The following is a 17,425-nucleotide window of genomic DNA, read 5'->3' on the forward strand; positions in this document are numbered from 1 at the left end:
TCAGATTAAGTACAGAAATAAAGGTAGCTAGTGGAAAAGATTTTTCATAACAAGTGTGTTTTATGAGAGGATTTTTAAAAAACCCACTGACAACTTCTTTAAAACTGTTTCAGAATTCATGAGGTGTAAAAATTGTTGTAGAAGCCGTTCTGCATTATTATCAGCACTGAATTAAGCCAACTTATAATTCACTGATGAAACTCAATGTGAGACATAAAACAGAGTAACGGTGCAGACAGTACATTTTCCAAGTAGGTAAACCTACTTGCCTGACTTGTCTATTGTTCCATAGAAAACCCTGTGAACTTCAACCTTTTTCCTTTACCAAATTGCATGGTACATTATCATAAGCCACTCAGAGGATACAGCTGAGATTTGAAAAAACTACTATGCAGCATATAAACTGCAGAAGTGACCTCAGTGAGCATTCTAAGATCAATAGACAAAATGACCACAAAAGTCAATATACAAAACCAATTTTCTTCACTTTTTTGGAAGGACATGCAGTATTTCTGTAAGTTTACATTCTCTTATTTTAGTCCACTGACTAGAAAGATACTGAAAAAGATAGAACTCTTCTCAAATACAGTGAGAAAAAAAGACTGAGAAGAAACACTGTATCACCATATTAATGACAGTTCTCCACCTAAGAAATAGATACAGAATGCAAAATCCTTAAATACAGGAAAAGGAGGATAAAGTTGGAATAGAGAGCATCACATTTCAGACACATTAAGGAAATTTATAACATCTAGCAAGGGTCCTCTGACCACTCATTGTGTATTTTCTCACTCATTTCTATTCTACTGAATATAGTAACTTCAGCTTCTAAACTGAAGTACTCTGCATATTTTTGGTTAATGTATGATTCAAATAAATAATCTCTCCTTTATTAGATATGCCATTCAAAAGAACTCCACTACTCTGTAGGTTCAAAGGAAAATGAAACTTTGTGAATAGGCACAGATTTATATTTAAACAGTTGGTATGATTTAAAGAGAGAAGAAAGTGAAAGCTCAATAACATTATTCATACAAGCAAAAAAAATACTCAAATCGTTAAAATAGCCTAAAATATTTTAATATAGACACACACACTTCTACCTTTTGCCCACCCCCAACCCCCAAGCTATGGAGGGTACATGAAGAGGTATGTACAGCTAGGCTTGGGAGACTACAGATTTCTATAAAAAATGACCACGGGAGTCTCTTTGAACTGCATAAGATACTTGGTAGCCACATATTTGGTCCCATCTTCAGTTAGCTTCAAGCCATCCTTCTATTTCCTCTTAGATGGCTTCTTTTCCCTGAGATAAAACATTTAACTCACTGTTTTTGCAACATCCGTATCATAAATCTGCTCCTTGCAAATCTGTTCCCTTATATAACCAACAATCCTTCCAAAAATCATTCTAAAATTGTAGTGGTTACTAGGCAATACCTGCCAAAGAGCTGCAATTTCTTATTACAAATTGTGACAAATTAATTTTTTGAACTCAAAATGGTAAGATCCAGCATCTTACCTCTTCCCAGACACATGTGCTCGTCTTGCACTGGCTTTCATAATCTTCAGATCACATGTTAAGATCACGAAAATGCAAAAGATCACTAAAATGCAAAAGAATTAACCTGGCAAAACTCCAAACACACAGCTGAACTAGCTTAATGTGTGACTGGAAAGGACCAGGAGAAAGGCAAAGCCATACGGAAAGAGAGAGGGAGCAAGAACCCCCCAAACACCTTTTTGGCAGCAGCAAGCTGTTCATTTGACTCAGCTGTAACATGAAGCTTCTGACTTAATTCATATTCTTTTTTTGGTGTGAATATCAGTAAACTGCCTGCATTCCAAGCCAGACAGATGATGACTTTGAACCACAAGTCATGCAACATTACAGAAATACCGATGGTTTAAATGAAGCATTGCATTAATTTCTTACATCAGATACACCCTTCTACATTGTTCTTCAACAAGATATTGCTAGCTTCTAACATATCATTAACTTCTTATTCTGGATAACAAAAGGGCTGGGAAACCTCTGACAGCAGAAAAAAGACAGCTAATAAAGGACACACAAAGAGAAGTGGTACAGACCCACCAAGTGGCCCTGTTAAATATTAGCAGCTTCTATTACCATACACTCACGCATTCTTCTGAATGCTCCGTTCAGCAAATGTGTATTTTTTTCTCCTATATAACTGAATTTAGCTTGACAAAATTTTCCCATATGGTCTATGGCAATCTACTGTTTGTTGAATCTTACTGTATTTTCTGTATCTTTTCCTAAAACACAAAGTCTAAGAATTAATTATGCTGGTACACCTCAATGTTTCTCAACTCCCTTTGAATAAATGGGCCTATAATTAAGCAAACACATCTATTATTCATACTTTTTAATTTAAAACCTGAACACAGTGAGATAAGGGTGAAACATCTCTTTGCCATTTATCCTGTTGACCTTACTTTTGTTACTTTAAAGTCACTGTAAGTGACATATTATCCTGTTGGTCATTCCATAAAACATTCCAGCATAAAAGTAATCACCTCTTTTCACTTTGTTCATTTGTAGAAAAGAAATCTGTAGAAAGTTTCTAAATACAGAGAATTCTCTCCAGCTCAGGAAAGCCCTGAGCCTTGGATGGTCAGAAACTCCTATGGCCAAGGAAGTTATGATGTATATCCATTTCCCATAATTATATTCTTCATAAGGCATACACTTTTAGCCACGTTCTGGATACAGGATACTGGGCTAGACTGACCTCTGGGTTTATTAATAACACAGCCAAATCAAAACTGTTATTTTTCTTCTCCTTTTAACTTGGCTATTCTGTTCCTTGTCAAACAAATGTCACTGTGCTCAGTAAGTATCCTAATGCTTTCCTTACTCTGAATATCTCCAAGATATATGAGCAATTTTCTTGCAAGAGTGTTTTACAGCCAAATACTTCTCATTTTTAGGAAATAATTGCTGAATGCTAATCAAAACTGGACACTTCCAGTCATCATAAAAAAATACTTATCACGTGGCTCCCACTAACTTCACTGAGAATTGTGAATAACTTCCTTTTTCCTTCCTGTTTATGCACACATTTTCCTGTAAAAGACATTTTCATCAGTAGCAGGAAATATTAAACTAGACAAACCTTCCCAGTTGACTGGAGTATGTTTTCAATCTGGTACCATAAAGAATAAGCTCTCTTTTTATGAGGCTTCCATTATAGCTACTAAAGCCAAGTTATTAAGTTATTAGCTTACAAGCAGTAGACTAGTCAGAAGTGCAGCATTTTGGTACATCAGCTCTTTCATGGTACACTTGCTGCTTTTTCATTTCACCATCATCCCATGCAGGGGCAACTAGTCTTTTCGTATACAACAGTGCTTCAAATTCCACAAGCACCTCATCCAGTCCTTCAACGTGACTTAAACTTACTACTCACCGTGGACACATTACATGAATCAGTGGCAACTCTTTCAGAATATCAGCTGTCTGAAAGGACAGAACTCTTTATAGTGGTTACTTCATCATGAACTGAGGATGAGATCCACATCCACACACATGTTATATTTCACTATATATGCCCTTCCTGCAAGGTCATCCTGAAGTTCTACCTAATGTGGTCACTGAATTCCACCTTGATCAACATTTAAATACTTTTCTCGTACAGATTCCACTTCTTGAGAGTTCAAGCGCTACGACATTCACTGGAAACACATATTTGAGGCAAGAATAACCCTGCTCCTGTCAGTGAGTAGCTTCTTCTGAGTGTATCCTTTGCTTCTCCACAACTGAAATGTCAGAAGACAGTGGACTTAATTCTGATGTGGACTGATCTTGTAGTATATTGTCTCTGTGATGAACTGCCATAAAGTTAGGTGCATTAGAGTGCAAGCAATCCTTAATAAGAAATCATATTCTTGGCAACTCCAAGATAGCTCTGGAGATCCACACGCATCTGTAACAAGCACTATACCAATGCAGATACTTATGGAAGAGCTTGTTTTGTTTGATTAACAGTAGCTATTTATTAAGGAAGCCAAGAGCTATCTCCCATAGAACCGTTCACTCTGAAATCACTCAGAGTACAATGGGTATACAAATAAGCACTATACAAAAATCCACATTTACCGGTAGAGTTTTTCTGACTGTGCCATCCTTACAAATACATTACTTCCTACTTGCTTTCTCCTGCACTGCAAATCTAGCAGACAAAGCCTGTGAAGAGCACTGAAGAGAGGAAAGTATACGTGCCCACTATGCCCTGAGCAAAGAACATGGAGAAGGTCAGAAGCACACCCACTGCATGCAGAAGGCTAGGACAAAGAAGTCCCCTGCTCATCCATTTGAGAAACTTGTGGAGGCACAACAAAACACAAACATGGATAGCACACTGAGAAGAGCCCCCATTCCTGGTAAATAATTTCTCTTAGGATCAGATACAGTAACTTTTAACTTCCAAAACTTGTTAAGACTGTATCTTGAAAACAGGCTCTTAAATTTATGTTAACATATGCACATTCCAGTATTTACATACCATACTCAGAATAATTGTAATAACAATAAACTGCAATTCTAGAGCTTTCTCTTAGAGGATTCCTAAAGAATTTAATGTACATTTATGACTTTAAACTTGCTCCACCTATTTAAATGTATTGTAGGCAGGAATCCAATTCCAGTGACCCTTCTTCCAAAAATGACCTGCCTTATGCTGAAGTGCAATACGTGCTAGAGGCTGCCATGTAACTCATACCCCTAGGGTTTAACCTCTACTCTTTCACTGCAAAGTCTGCCTTTCAACTCATACAACACATTTGGCTTCTCTTAATCAATAAACAAACAAACAAACATAAAACACACACACACATAGAGGAGTTAATGTGCTTTTAAAGTCCTTTTGGAAAATAAAGACCCAAACTAACTGGACTATTAAAATGAATACGTAATTACTGCTGCGATATGTCAATACCGAATCAATTCTTTTTATTGTGAAGTCTTCTACAGTTACACAAGGCCATTCCACGTCCTAATTCTGCAACGGTTAATATCGTAACAGAAATCAGTCCTTCACTTTGACACCCAGCTTTGACTTGACCTACTTTCATACTCGATATCTATACCTAAATGCTTAACGTTAGACTGCCCATTACAGATCCAAGAAATGGATGTAAATGGGGCACACAGAGAAAACATCCCTTCTAATTTCCACAGGCAATTTGTACACTCCTAAATATACTTGGATTGCCATAACATTCATTTTATTAGTAAGCATTAGAGGTGTCATTCTTGGTGTTCTGTATACTAAATCTTACTTATTAGTAAGACTCTTCACCACGCTTAAAAATAAACAAGTCTTAAGTCTATTGCCCTTCCATACACACAAACTGAAAACTACATATTCCTGAGATTTTCTGCCAGGTATGTGAATATAGAAGACAGCTTATGTCCAGAGAAGTTAACGACAAGCCAAAGGGAGTGGCATATCCTGGTCAGCAACTCCACAGAAGGTGTAGGTTCACCAAAGTTTGCATCTATAGAAAAAGCAGTCATCTGTTCTCTAATTCCCTCCTATCCAACATCCAGTTTGCTGTGATGCCACCACCTTCCATGCAAGTTTCTTGGAAGAGGTTTTGATGGGAATCCACGAACCACATGAAACCCTCCTACAGGAGGACCACTCCATGAGAACACACATGCTGGCTCCAAAGCACTGCAGGATCTTTTTTTAATGTTAGGATGACCTTCCTGAGAAGAAACATACTTGCTCTAAATATCACATTCTATCCACATACGGATACTAGATTTGCTGGTGAAATTTGCATCCATCATTTTTAGCCTGCAAGCCATGCAACTGCCGTTATCTTATTTTTTCAGTATATACTGGTAGCAATCTCAGGTGCTTCTGAGAGAATCTGTGAAGACATGCTGGTGTAAAACACTATAAATTCCAAAGGAGCCACTCATTGTAACAAACACATGAGTTCCTGCAATCCCATGAAGCTCCACAGAAACTAATCTACAAACATATTTATGCAGGTAGCAAGCATTTAATACCACAATTGTCCAAGTTTTAACAATGTCAACCTAAACAGTAATTTAATATAAAAAAGACAGATTTTAATAGCTCTAATAACCGAGAAAACAACTGTTCAGCATTGCCCTCTGCCCAAATAGAAACATAACAATGACACATCGCTGGAGCATCTGGCACATTTTCATATTAGACATACAATAAGTTATCTCAACATAAGTATTTACTTATTGATAAGACTTGTATCAAATGACATTCCTGATTATGAACAGTAAAAAAACAAAAAAACAAAAAAACAAAAAAACCCCACAATACCTCCAAACAATGAATCTGCATTCAAAAACTGTAGCTAAACTATACAAGATTTTTTATTTGAATAAGTTTAAGTACATATGCAACGTCAAATACAAAAATGAAGTCATCAATATATCAGGAAAGCAACAAAAACAAAATAGTAACAAAATAGCCTGAAAAAATATACGGGAATCAAAAATTTTATTTCATTCTTTACTACAGCCTTTGCCAACAATTCTGTTAGATCAGTTTTTCCCTAGTTTCCTCTGGTCACACTGTAACAGGAAAACAAAAGCAAAAACTCTAGATTGCATAACTTTAGCTGATCTGTAGAAAGCCTCTGTCCATATTAATCATGTCTTCACGATCAGAATGCAAAACATTTCCTGGCCATCCCTCTGAGCCTCTAATAAAATGTTTTTAAAACAGTAAGGAATAACTTCCCTTCTTTATTCCAAAGTAATTATTTTGCACAATATGGTTTGGGTAGACGATATGCTTCAAGTAACCTGTGCTTAAACATGAATAAAGACAACTTCTGTAGAGAAGAGGAAAAAAGCGTTATAGAATTTACAGCTTTATAGAATTCTGCTGCAGTATCATTCTTGAAAAAAGCGACCATCAGTCTCATGGTTGCTTTAAAATCTACAGTGGTTTTGAATTCTAGGTCACTGACAGCCAAGAGAGGTCCACTCCCCCTGGTTCTTCTTTACATCACCCCACTCCTTTTCAACATCTTATTTCACTGCAACTAGTGGAGCTAAAATTTTTCAGGGACAATAGAATACATATCAAAAGCTACTTCACTAACTCATAGTATAGAACTGTAACACTACAAAGATACCCAAAAGCACAGACTCCAATGCTTACTCTTAATCTATGCTGCATTTGTTGAGCCTAAGAGTCTGCATTCGAGTAATTTTTTATACCAGTCAGTCAATGAAAGTGTTATTTGTATTATATAACTCACACTGACTGCACTAGTAAAATCAAAAACTAAGAAGAACATAATTAGAAGCCTACATGAAATAAGAAATGATGTTTGTAACTATAATTTGATAAAAAATAGTTATTATGGAATACCAGAATTCCAAATCTTGGGAAGGAATACGAATCCAAAACAAAATCAGGATGTTACGTCAGCAGAAGTTTCCCTCTTAACCACATATTTATTTTATTTTTTAGTAAAAATTTCTATCTTCTATCTCTTGCTTCATAAACTTTTTTTTCCCCACTTTTAAATTGTTTTTGGAAAAAGCTGTCAAAACATATCTAATGTTATTTGTTATTTTCAGCTGTGTTCAAGATGACTCCTTCTGGTCAGTTCGCAGGCCACAGAGCAATGTGGTTCTCTCCTTGTTCATATGAATGTTGAAAACCTGCCCAAATTCTGCTATCCTATTAAAAAATACTGCTGATTTCCCTGGCATAAGAATAATAGGTCTTCTGCATGACCATAATGATACTGAATGGTAAATGAGTGGCAAAAGCTAGTTGCGTTCAAATCATGTTTATGCAATGAATATGATCATTTTCTATCAGTTTATCTTTATATAATATAATTTCTCACCTCTCATTGTGTATTTAATTTCCTTAAAGGAAATGAAAGATGTATTTTAACATCCAAAAGCATATAAATCAGACTTTTATCACGGTCATAAGAATTACAGTTTGGGATAAAAAAATCAACCCATACTGATTAGGACCAACAGGTCCTCCTCAGCATTTCTGTTAGGCTGCCGAGATGAGTGGGTACCATACTGCTTTGGATGCCACAAACCTAACCTAACGTAGAATTCTGACAACAGAGCTGTTCACTGTTATAGTCTGCTTCTTCCTTCCAGCGGTGATCCCTGCCCCTAGACAGATGCCCTCAGGACAAATGGATACAAGATGATCATCTGAATAGGCAGGACCCATAAATGCAATTCTTTCCCTCTTCATCAGCTTAATTCTTTCCTGCCACAAGATAAGAACTTCTAATTGAGTGATGTTTCTTTGCCTCCCTCCTCTCTCTTAGCATGCCTAAGGTGGTGTGCCTGGAAGTGAGACTATTCAGCAGCCTCCTTGAATTCCTCCAGTTCAGCATTGCTGGCCTGACAAGACACAACTCTGATAAAGGTGTATTGCCTGCACCGTGAGCACACATGTTCTCCGCAACATTGGATTTCAACTTGTTTTTAAAAATAAAATGAAACAAAACAAAATACCTGCAGAACCAGCCAGCATGAAGGGGAGACAAAAATCAGGAAAGTATCCATGGAAAGCTAACTAAAAATTAAGTGTCTGCTAACTATAAACTAAAGGAGAAAATACTAGCTCTGTGATACTACAAGAAGCTGAAAAATGGAGCAGATAGACTGCTTATGCTTTCAATCTTTGATATCTGCTTATGCTTTCAATCTTTGAAAGCTGATCTCAGAGTTAAATTAGGCTGAATCCTAAAAACAAAATACAACTTAAAATGGTCCAGTGACTGAAAAAATCAGGGTCATGTCAGAACTTCATAAGGGCATTTTCTTGAAAAGAATCTGACCACCTTTATCTTCTCACTTAAATTTCTATTTCTTCATAATTTATTTTTTCACAGGTGTAACTCATTAATATATCCTATCTTGCAGCTGACTATCAAATCCACATGGAATTCTCATGCCATTTGCAGACTTTTATTAATCAATATTGGAATTACTGCTACCAGACTGTGCAGGTTTGTTTTCTTTTAACACTTCTGCTCAGGTTAATCAACATTCTTTACATTTCTATATTATTTTCCCACGTGCATGAAATGTTTGAAGTCATTTCATAGGCTTCTTTGTGATAGAAAAAAAGATTCAGAACTTGTAAATGAAAGCTACTAGCAACAAATACATAGCCTCAGAAATTCATAACCTCAGAATTTTAATATGCTGCAGAGGAAACAAAGGCTATATCTGCATTAGCAAATACTGAGGTAGTAGCAGATCTGCAGAGTGAAGCAGCTGGTGCTGAGGAATTGATACCTTTAGGGGAGCAGGGCAGTATCTCAGATCAAGTCTACCCTGGTCCTGACGACTGATCTCCCACTAACACTTGTGCACCTCCCTGCTTTGATTCAGCTAAAAAAAGCCAAGTTTTGCATCTTTTGAGACTGCTCAGTAATGAAAAGTGGTGATGGTCAGGAGATTTGCTTCAAAAGCTCATTTCTGATCTGAACTAAAATGTTAATGCAGACACGTCCAAATAAAAATGTTTCTGATTTCCTTGATGATTTTATTTTCTAGTACTAAAACTGAAATATATTCACAACTTAATATAGAGTTCTTATTAAGTGTACAGAATACATTTCAGGAAATTTAAAAACCTCCACAACATGAGGTCAAATATTTTAGAAAATTAAAATGTATTAAGTATGTTTAGAATAGTTTTTCCATTAATAAAGACCTTGGGGATGCAGTGAGGTTACTCTGAGGCCTTTTACATACTAGTCATTCCATCAATAATAAATTGAAGAACATAAAGTGCATTTTTTCTAAAAGATAATAAATAAATATAAATGAGAGGCTTTTCCATTAAAAAAAATCACTTGCAGATATCTTTTTAATGCCCTTGGCTTTTCTAATTTAAACTCTATTATTTCTATATCATTAAAATTCCAAGCAGGCAGATTTGGTCTACATGAAACAGGATGTAGGACAGGCCTTTTGTGGCACAATTAAGAGTGTTTCTTTCAAGGACAACGTCACAGAAGGTGAACACAAATTTTGCTAATATGGTAAAGGAGAATAAATGATTGCAGAAAGAAAGAAAAGCAGAAGCAAACTACATAGCATAATTTTTTTTCCTCTAATGTTCTTTGTCATACTTAACTTTCACTTTCTAAATAAGTTATTACAGGGATACCAATTTGCATAAAAAGATTAAAGATTGCACAAAACGTCAAAGATTGCTTTGCAGCTATAACAGAAAGATAGAAAAAGGAGTCTTTACAGATGTCAAATGAATTTTAAGGAAACGATCAAAGATACACTGATAATAGAGCACAATGCAGAAAATACCTTCAACCTGAGGTGTCAGAGTACATATGTCATTGCTAAAAATAAGTATGCTTAAAATGTCTCCACTTCCCTATATGAAAGCCATGAAAATTAAAAAGGAAAGCTCAATACACTCATTTTCTTAATTCTAAACTACTTTTTCCAATAACTGATTTTGATCATATGGGAGAAGAAATAACATCACAAAATCATAGTGCAGAAAAAGAATTGTTGCAAGGCTCTAAAACAGTAAAAACAATGCTAAAATAATTTTTTTAAAACAACTGAAGTTGTTTAACTTCAATACTTCATACTTTTCAATACTATCTTAGCAGATTCAAAATGTTGGCCTTGAAGGACTTAAAGTGCATTATAGCTTGTTTTTTACTTTACACATGGTGTGAGTGGCTATCATATGCTCAGATCATGTTTTTGAAAGCATAAAAACAATACAGGTGATACAGGTGATATGTATATATAAAACAATATATAATAAAGTTTCCTGTCACCAAGTACTATTTTTAGCACTCTTTTGCCAATACCAGTATGGACATCCTTTCCATCATTTCTTGTATCCTATCAGGATGAAAGTTGAAAAATTCATGAACCTGAAAGGATTATTACTAAGACCGAAGCACATCAGCACAAAGGAAGTCATATCACCAAATACAGAGCCAGCATGATGGAACTGTATGGATGGATGGCAATTATTTGCAGCACTTGGGAAAACCTGAGCAAAGAACTTCATCACTACAATTGCAAGCAACTACCAGCTGGTTATAAGGAAAAAAGACTAGCACAATCCACAGTACTAAAACTTACTTTTGTTTTAGTGCTAAAACTAACTCAAATTAACAAGTCCAGAGGAGAGTAGGCCTATTTTATTTTTTCCCTGAAACCAGAAAAACACTGACTTGGCACATGGTACAGTAGAAGAGCAAAAAAACCTGTTTTAAAAACAGCCCTCAATCCTTTTGTAAGGTGATTATGATATGTTTAGGTGCATTAAGAGCAGCATTGATTCGAGACCTGAAAAGACCCCCACCACAAAATCATATGTCTGTGTATGGTTCTGTTGGTTATCACCAAGGGATCTTAAGACAACTCGTATATGCATTTATACCTAAGAGGGCACGAGATGAAGTACAGTAATGGAGAAGTGATCAGCAAAGTGATTTGGGACTGTACCAGAAAGATTCTTTAACTATGTATGGTTACATGAAACTATGCATAAATAAAATCCTAACTTTTTTTTTTAATTACCAAAATGAAACAAAAATGTCAAGAATATAAAACCTCCCTACATTCAAAGTAGACAGAGAATGAAAAGATGATGTTTTCTAGGCCTATTCTATTTTAAAAAACAGAGAATAACTAAGAATAAACCCTGTTTAGCACGCAGTAGCCATACTACACTGTCATTTTACATTTGCTAAAATAAACCTCTTCTAAAAGGCTTTTACACATTGAAAAGTGCTTAAACTGTGTTGTAATCTGTACATTATCCAAAATCAGAAAGGCAAAAAAAAAGGAACAGATAAAACATTAAATATTTTATAAATACAGTATTAAAAAAAGGAATTCACAAACAGACATTAAAAGATTTCATTTGTGGTATGACAGTCTTATCTTTAACCTAAACAATTCATATCAAAATACGATTATTCTCACATCAAAACCAAAATCCTAAGTTTTCCTATATATTCAATCATGAATTTAAAGCAGTGCTTTATGTTCAGTAATTAAAATCTCAATTTTGTAATCATTAAACATTAACCTAAAATGCATACTTACAAATCCCCATTATTTAAATTTAAAATTTATATATAATAGAGAAAATATTTATCAATAAAGAACTAAAAATCCCCTACATATCAACTTAAATAAATGTTCAAATTCCCTAGAAACTAAGCAGAATAAATGCATTTCACAGCTAGACCACAATGTACCATTCAGGTAAGAGGTAATACATTTTCACTGTCTTTATAATCAAAGCAGACTAAAAGAGAAGGTTGTTCACAGTTTTAAAAGTTACCTAGAAGAAGTAACTTTCACTTTTGATGTGATCAGAGGTGTCTCCATACATCTACGTAAAGTTAGGAAAAGTCCATGAAAACATGTGTTGAACATACACTCCTTATAGAGAATAGGTATATGGTATTAAAAGCTGTGAAGAAAGTCTTTCACCTTAAAAAGTAACTCCTGCTTTTTTTTTTTTTTTTTTTAAGCAAGCAGAGGTAAGCATAAACAAAACACATTGATTTTGAGAAGAACCGAACATATACTTTACTTTCTTAGGATTATTATAGAAAAAGATCTAGGAGTTTGGCATATGAAACTAACTCTGAATTATATGTTGTTATGCTAACATTTTGTAGAACGTAGAAGGTGCCTTACATATGCTTGTAACTAGTCAATCTTCTTTTCCATTAAGCATATATGGCTAACTCATAGTTAAAATGGAAACATTAAGTTACAAAGAGTTGGTTTATGAATGAAATATGAACTGAATAGATAATAACTACAAAGACACCAGAAGAACACAAGGAGACTGATAAGCTTTCTAAATTGTAATATATTTTAACATTTCAATCCCATTTTGTTCAGGTTTACTGATTAAAAAGCAAACTTTTATTCCAAATTTGCAATAATGCTGGTGGGATGGTACCTGTTTCCATGTCTGTATCATTACATTATATATGATACATAAAATAGGGATGAAACTGTGAGTAGTGATAACTCTTCCAAACTTTGTGAGAATTTAACCACTTGAAGATTATCTTTTTCCTTCAGAAAACTTCTCCATTACATCTTTATGCACAGTGAACTAAGTTTCAGTTACTTAGTCAACAGTGGAATCCAAATGAGATCCAAAAGCAGAGAAAAGAAGAATAAAAAAAAAATGGAAGGAAGTTTTGGGAGACTCTGAATACCATTCTTTCAGGACGGCAATTATTTATTATAAAAATTAGGATGGAGTGTTATTTTGAAGGAATAAACTGAGCAGAGTACAGCAGGCCAGAAAAGTTCAGAAAAAGAATGAGTCACAGAACAATGAACAAGAATGAATATCTCTCAAGAATTTGCATGCTAGAAAAAACACTAAGAAAACTGCACTCTTCTGTCTAAAAGCTAGCAACTGAGATAGTTCCAATATTCAAATTATTGACCTAAGAGCATATACGCATATTTTACAACCTACTTAGTGTTTCCATTTATCATCACAAGGAACTTATTTTAAATAATAATACAAACCCGAGAATACTTTCAGCTTAATAGAATACTTGGAGTGTATGCATTACCTTAACAACAGGATTCAGCAGAACAACACCAGATTTCTTTGTAATGACTTGCTTTGTCGTGTAATGATGGTCTATGAGCTGAGGAATAGTTGGAAATCCAGTTCCTTCAAAACGATACTGACTCTGTATGGAAGTAAAATGAAATAATTGTTTCTGTACAAGTAAAATTTCAAAGAAGGATCTGCACACTAATAACCAAGCAAAGAAGAGTTTAGTTTTATAGAATTAAATCTCTGTCTTAATCAAATTAATAAGATTTCTACTGAATTAAAGGGAATGGCGATCAGAAAGATAATATTTTGCAACATTATTCCATCTCTCGTTTAAGCAACATAATGAAATAACTACTGATTAAAACTCAAAGATTAAAAAAAGCTCTTGCAATTCAAGAGGTGGGACAGCTTGTGATACTTAAACTGACAAAGTGAAAAAAATATTATGAAATAGAAAAAACAACACTAACTTCCAACGTACCTAAGACTAAAAATTACATAAAACAACCGAAAAATAAACATCTGACATGCTAATAAACACGAGATAGGTAACACTGTCTTAGTCAGATCTTACTACACTTCGGATATTTGAAGAAATTAACAAATCCCTGGCATGGATACAAGACCATGACTGGCCTTTATAAGGAGCATATGCCAGAAAAGTCCACGGTGCTACAGAAGCTAAAAAACGAGGGCAGGTCATGCATATAGCTTATAGAGAAGTTGAACAAGATAAAATGCCCTTTCTTCCCTTCTATGCTTTTTAGCAATTTCTTTCATTTATTTCATTTTAGATATCTAATTCAACATCATAACAACAAAACTGTGGCATCTCTTAAGTTTTCTCAGAAGCATTTAACATTTTCTTACAAAAAATGTGATTTCAAGCACTAAGGGGGGGGGAAAAAAAAAAGAATAGCTTCATTGCTCATCCCTGCCCTTATACCTGTGGGGGTGGGGGGGGAAGGAAATGGCAAATAAGTGTTTATTTCATCTTCCTGACTCTCTTAAATTCTACACTGCAACCTAGTGATTTGGATACAGGATGAGCTACTGTGCCTATATATACAATATGTACACATTCTCAATATGTACAATTACAGGACTCTGCTCAACAGAGGAACTGCCCTAAGCCATCCAGCAGAACTGACAACAGCCAGAAGAAACAAAGATTTTGGGGGGGGGGGGGGGGTATAAATGGAGATTCAGGTTCATTTAGTCAACTGGGCAATGAAAACCAGCACTGGCATGCAGATCTTTTTCTAACACCTACAGGCTTTTTTTTTTTTTTTTTTTTTTTTTTTTTTTTTTTTTTTTTTACAAAATGCATCATAGCAAATTTATCTTCATTAGGATTAAAGGCATCAACTTCCTGTAATGTTATCACTTTTAGTAAAGGCAGCTTGGTCATGTCATCTATTTTTATCTTTTTATTGGTTCTCTATTGTAAAAGTGCCTTCTCAGTCTGAACAGTTTTGTGGTTTATCTCCCTAGCTTCATTCACTAATTAAAATACTCTGCTTTGCTTGGCCAGTGATAGTAGCCTACATTGTTTTCAAATAACCTCCTTCCAATTTCCATTCTGATGACTCAGAAAACGCTTAACATGGTTAGGGTGCTGATGTCCTGAGAGACTGCCTAGCACAACAACCAGTACTGCTTATCACTTCCTCCTACTAGATCCCATCTCACACCCATCTGCTGCCATTTATGTAAGACCTTTGGGGCAGACAACATTCTTTTATTCCAGGTACTTACGCAGGATCCTGACCATGATTAAGATCACTTAACAAACAACACTTTGAAAATAGCATAGCGTCCAATGGCAGCAGTGAAAAATGGATTAGCCTTGAATGATAGCAGCGAAATTTGATGGTTAAAGCTGAAGGATGGAATAATTTATCATACAAATACTTTTATCGAGATGAGTGCTTAGAAATATCCATAAAACTTATGCAATTATATACTTATGCAATTAAAGGACCACCATTAAAACAAGTATATGTCATACTTCTACTCCGCAGTCTTTGATTCAGAAGCAAATTTGGGTCAATGGAGACAAAACTTGTCAGTGACGGAAGAGAGTAATCTGACCAGTCACAGAGGGCTGATTCCACACTCTGTGAAATCGCTGTATGAAAAACAAGTTTTTACACTGCACTCTCAGCAAACTTCCCTACCAAAAAGTTCATGAATCCAGTTCATCTTGCCATATGACCACAAAAGTCCTGCCACTTATTAACTGCTTTTCAGGGTTAATAAGACTTTTTCTGTCTTAAATGTGCAAGCAGACAGACCTAGTGACCTGATGATATTTGGACTGTCCAAGCTGTGCAATATTAAACAGCATCGGTCTTACATTTCAAATAAAATTCCTATGAAAAAGTAATGAAATTACAGGAATAAAGATAATTTTTAAAATTTATCTTGGAAAAGTGGATACTAAAAAGCATCAAACTACAGATAAAGGATAGCCTCATAGTAATACTTTAAAAAAACCCCAAAACCAAAAAAACCCACAACTCTATCTTAACAGGTTTCAAAGTCCAGTCTGCATTTTTGTTGAAACCCCACTGGAGTGTGACACCTACAATGATTTACACAAAATGATTTCAGCCATACAAAACACAACATGCATTTAATTCTGTTGGGTCAGGATTAGAGCACCAAGCATCTTACAAGAATGTGTGTATCTAGCTAGGGGTAGTTTTATTGCTCTCATTTTCTCATTCAGCACTCTGATACACCAAAATACATTAAGGTCATAAAAATCAAGATAAGATAAATGCTGACTTCAGGTCAAGGTTAATTCCTAGAGTAAAACTCCAGGTGAAAATTAACAAAAAATGCATCTGGACAGGTGTCCATAACCAATGATCCTATAGAAACCTTCCAAATTCACAGAAGTTGGAACAGTATCACTGTCCCCTCATTAAAATGAAATACAGCTGCACATTAACAATAGGGTAGGCTGCATCGGCTGGGGATTTAGACTGGGAAAATTCCCTCAGTGTAAACATAGTTAAGGTAGCAAATTTGTGCATTTGTTTGTATAGTTTGACTGAAGTTTGGCAGATTTTATTGCAACATGCTGAAGTATGTTTTGCCAGCATTAGAGCATTACTGAATCAAAACAGAGAATGATTTGCTGGTATATTGTACCTATATTCCCAGAGACAATAGCTAGAGGAATTTCCAGCAATGTTATGAGCACTGTCGTATTTTGAATGAATTTGAAATTCTGAAAGGTATAAAGAAAAATACATATGAATAAAAATATTCAGAAGCATTTGTGTTCTGCTGAACAAAACAACATCCACAAGGCTAAGAAAGAATACACGCACCTCACCAGCAGCAGGTACCTCAATTCCCAACTATATAGAAAACATCACAGATTATTTTCTCCCAGGTGAATGTTTCCATTTTTCAGGAAGATTCAATGGAAATTAATTTACAGTTTGAATTAAAAGTAGCCTAGTAAGCACCAACTGTGAAAGCAGGTTTAAAAAATAAATGTACATGAATAAATTAGCAGTAATGAGTTCTGGTTTTCAAAACATTTACAGAAATGTTTTGGCTTTTCAACAAAGAATAAGAGATGCAGAATAATCTCATACTTATCTTTTATTCCTAAAATGACCTTTTTCCCTGATTTCAGCACTGATTAGAATATATCCCAATAGCTTTCATATTTCATATAAAGGCTAAAGCCAAATGTCAAAGTAAATTATGTAGATCCTAAATTGTTTAGCTGAAATAATAAACTTCCTAACATTGAACTGAATATTTAGTACTGTATC

The 17,425-nt window shown here is 34.9% G+C and overlaps 1 protein-coding gene across 8 annotated transcripts in view; it reads right to left on the bottom strand.

Annotated features, from left to right (window-relative positions):
- Nucleotides 1-17,425, bottom strand: part of LOC112995243 (tyrosine-protein kinase Fer) — a 190,532-nt gene that overhangs the window by 88,716 nt on the left and 84,391 nt on the right. For all 8 annotated transcript variants that reach the window (XM_064500181.1, XM_064500180.1, XM_064500179.1 and 5 more), the window contains one exon: nt 13,633-13,755. In XM_064500181.1, the coding sequence (XP_064356251.1) occupies nt 13,633-13,755 (123 nt within the window). The remainder of the gene's footprint in view (nt 1-13,632; nt 13,756-17,425) is intronic.

Source organism: Dromaius novaehollandiae, chromosome W (genome assembly GCF_036370855.1).
Source record: "Dromaius novaehollandiae isolate bDroNov1 chromosome W, bDroNov1.hap1, whole genome shotgun sequence".
Classification (NCBI taxonomy): domain Eukaryota; kingdom Metazoa; phylum Chordata; class Aves; order Casuariiformes; family Dromaiidae; genus Dromaius; species Dromaius novaehollandiae.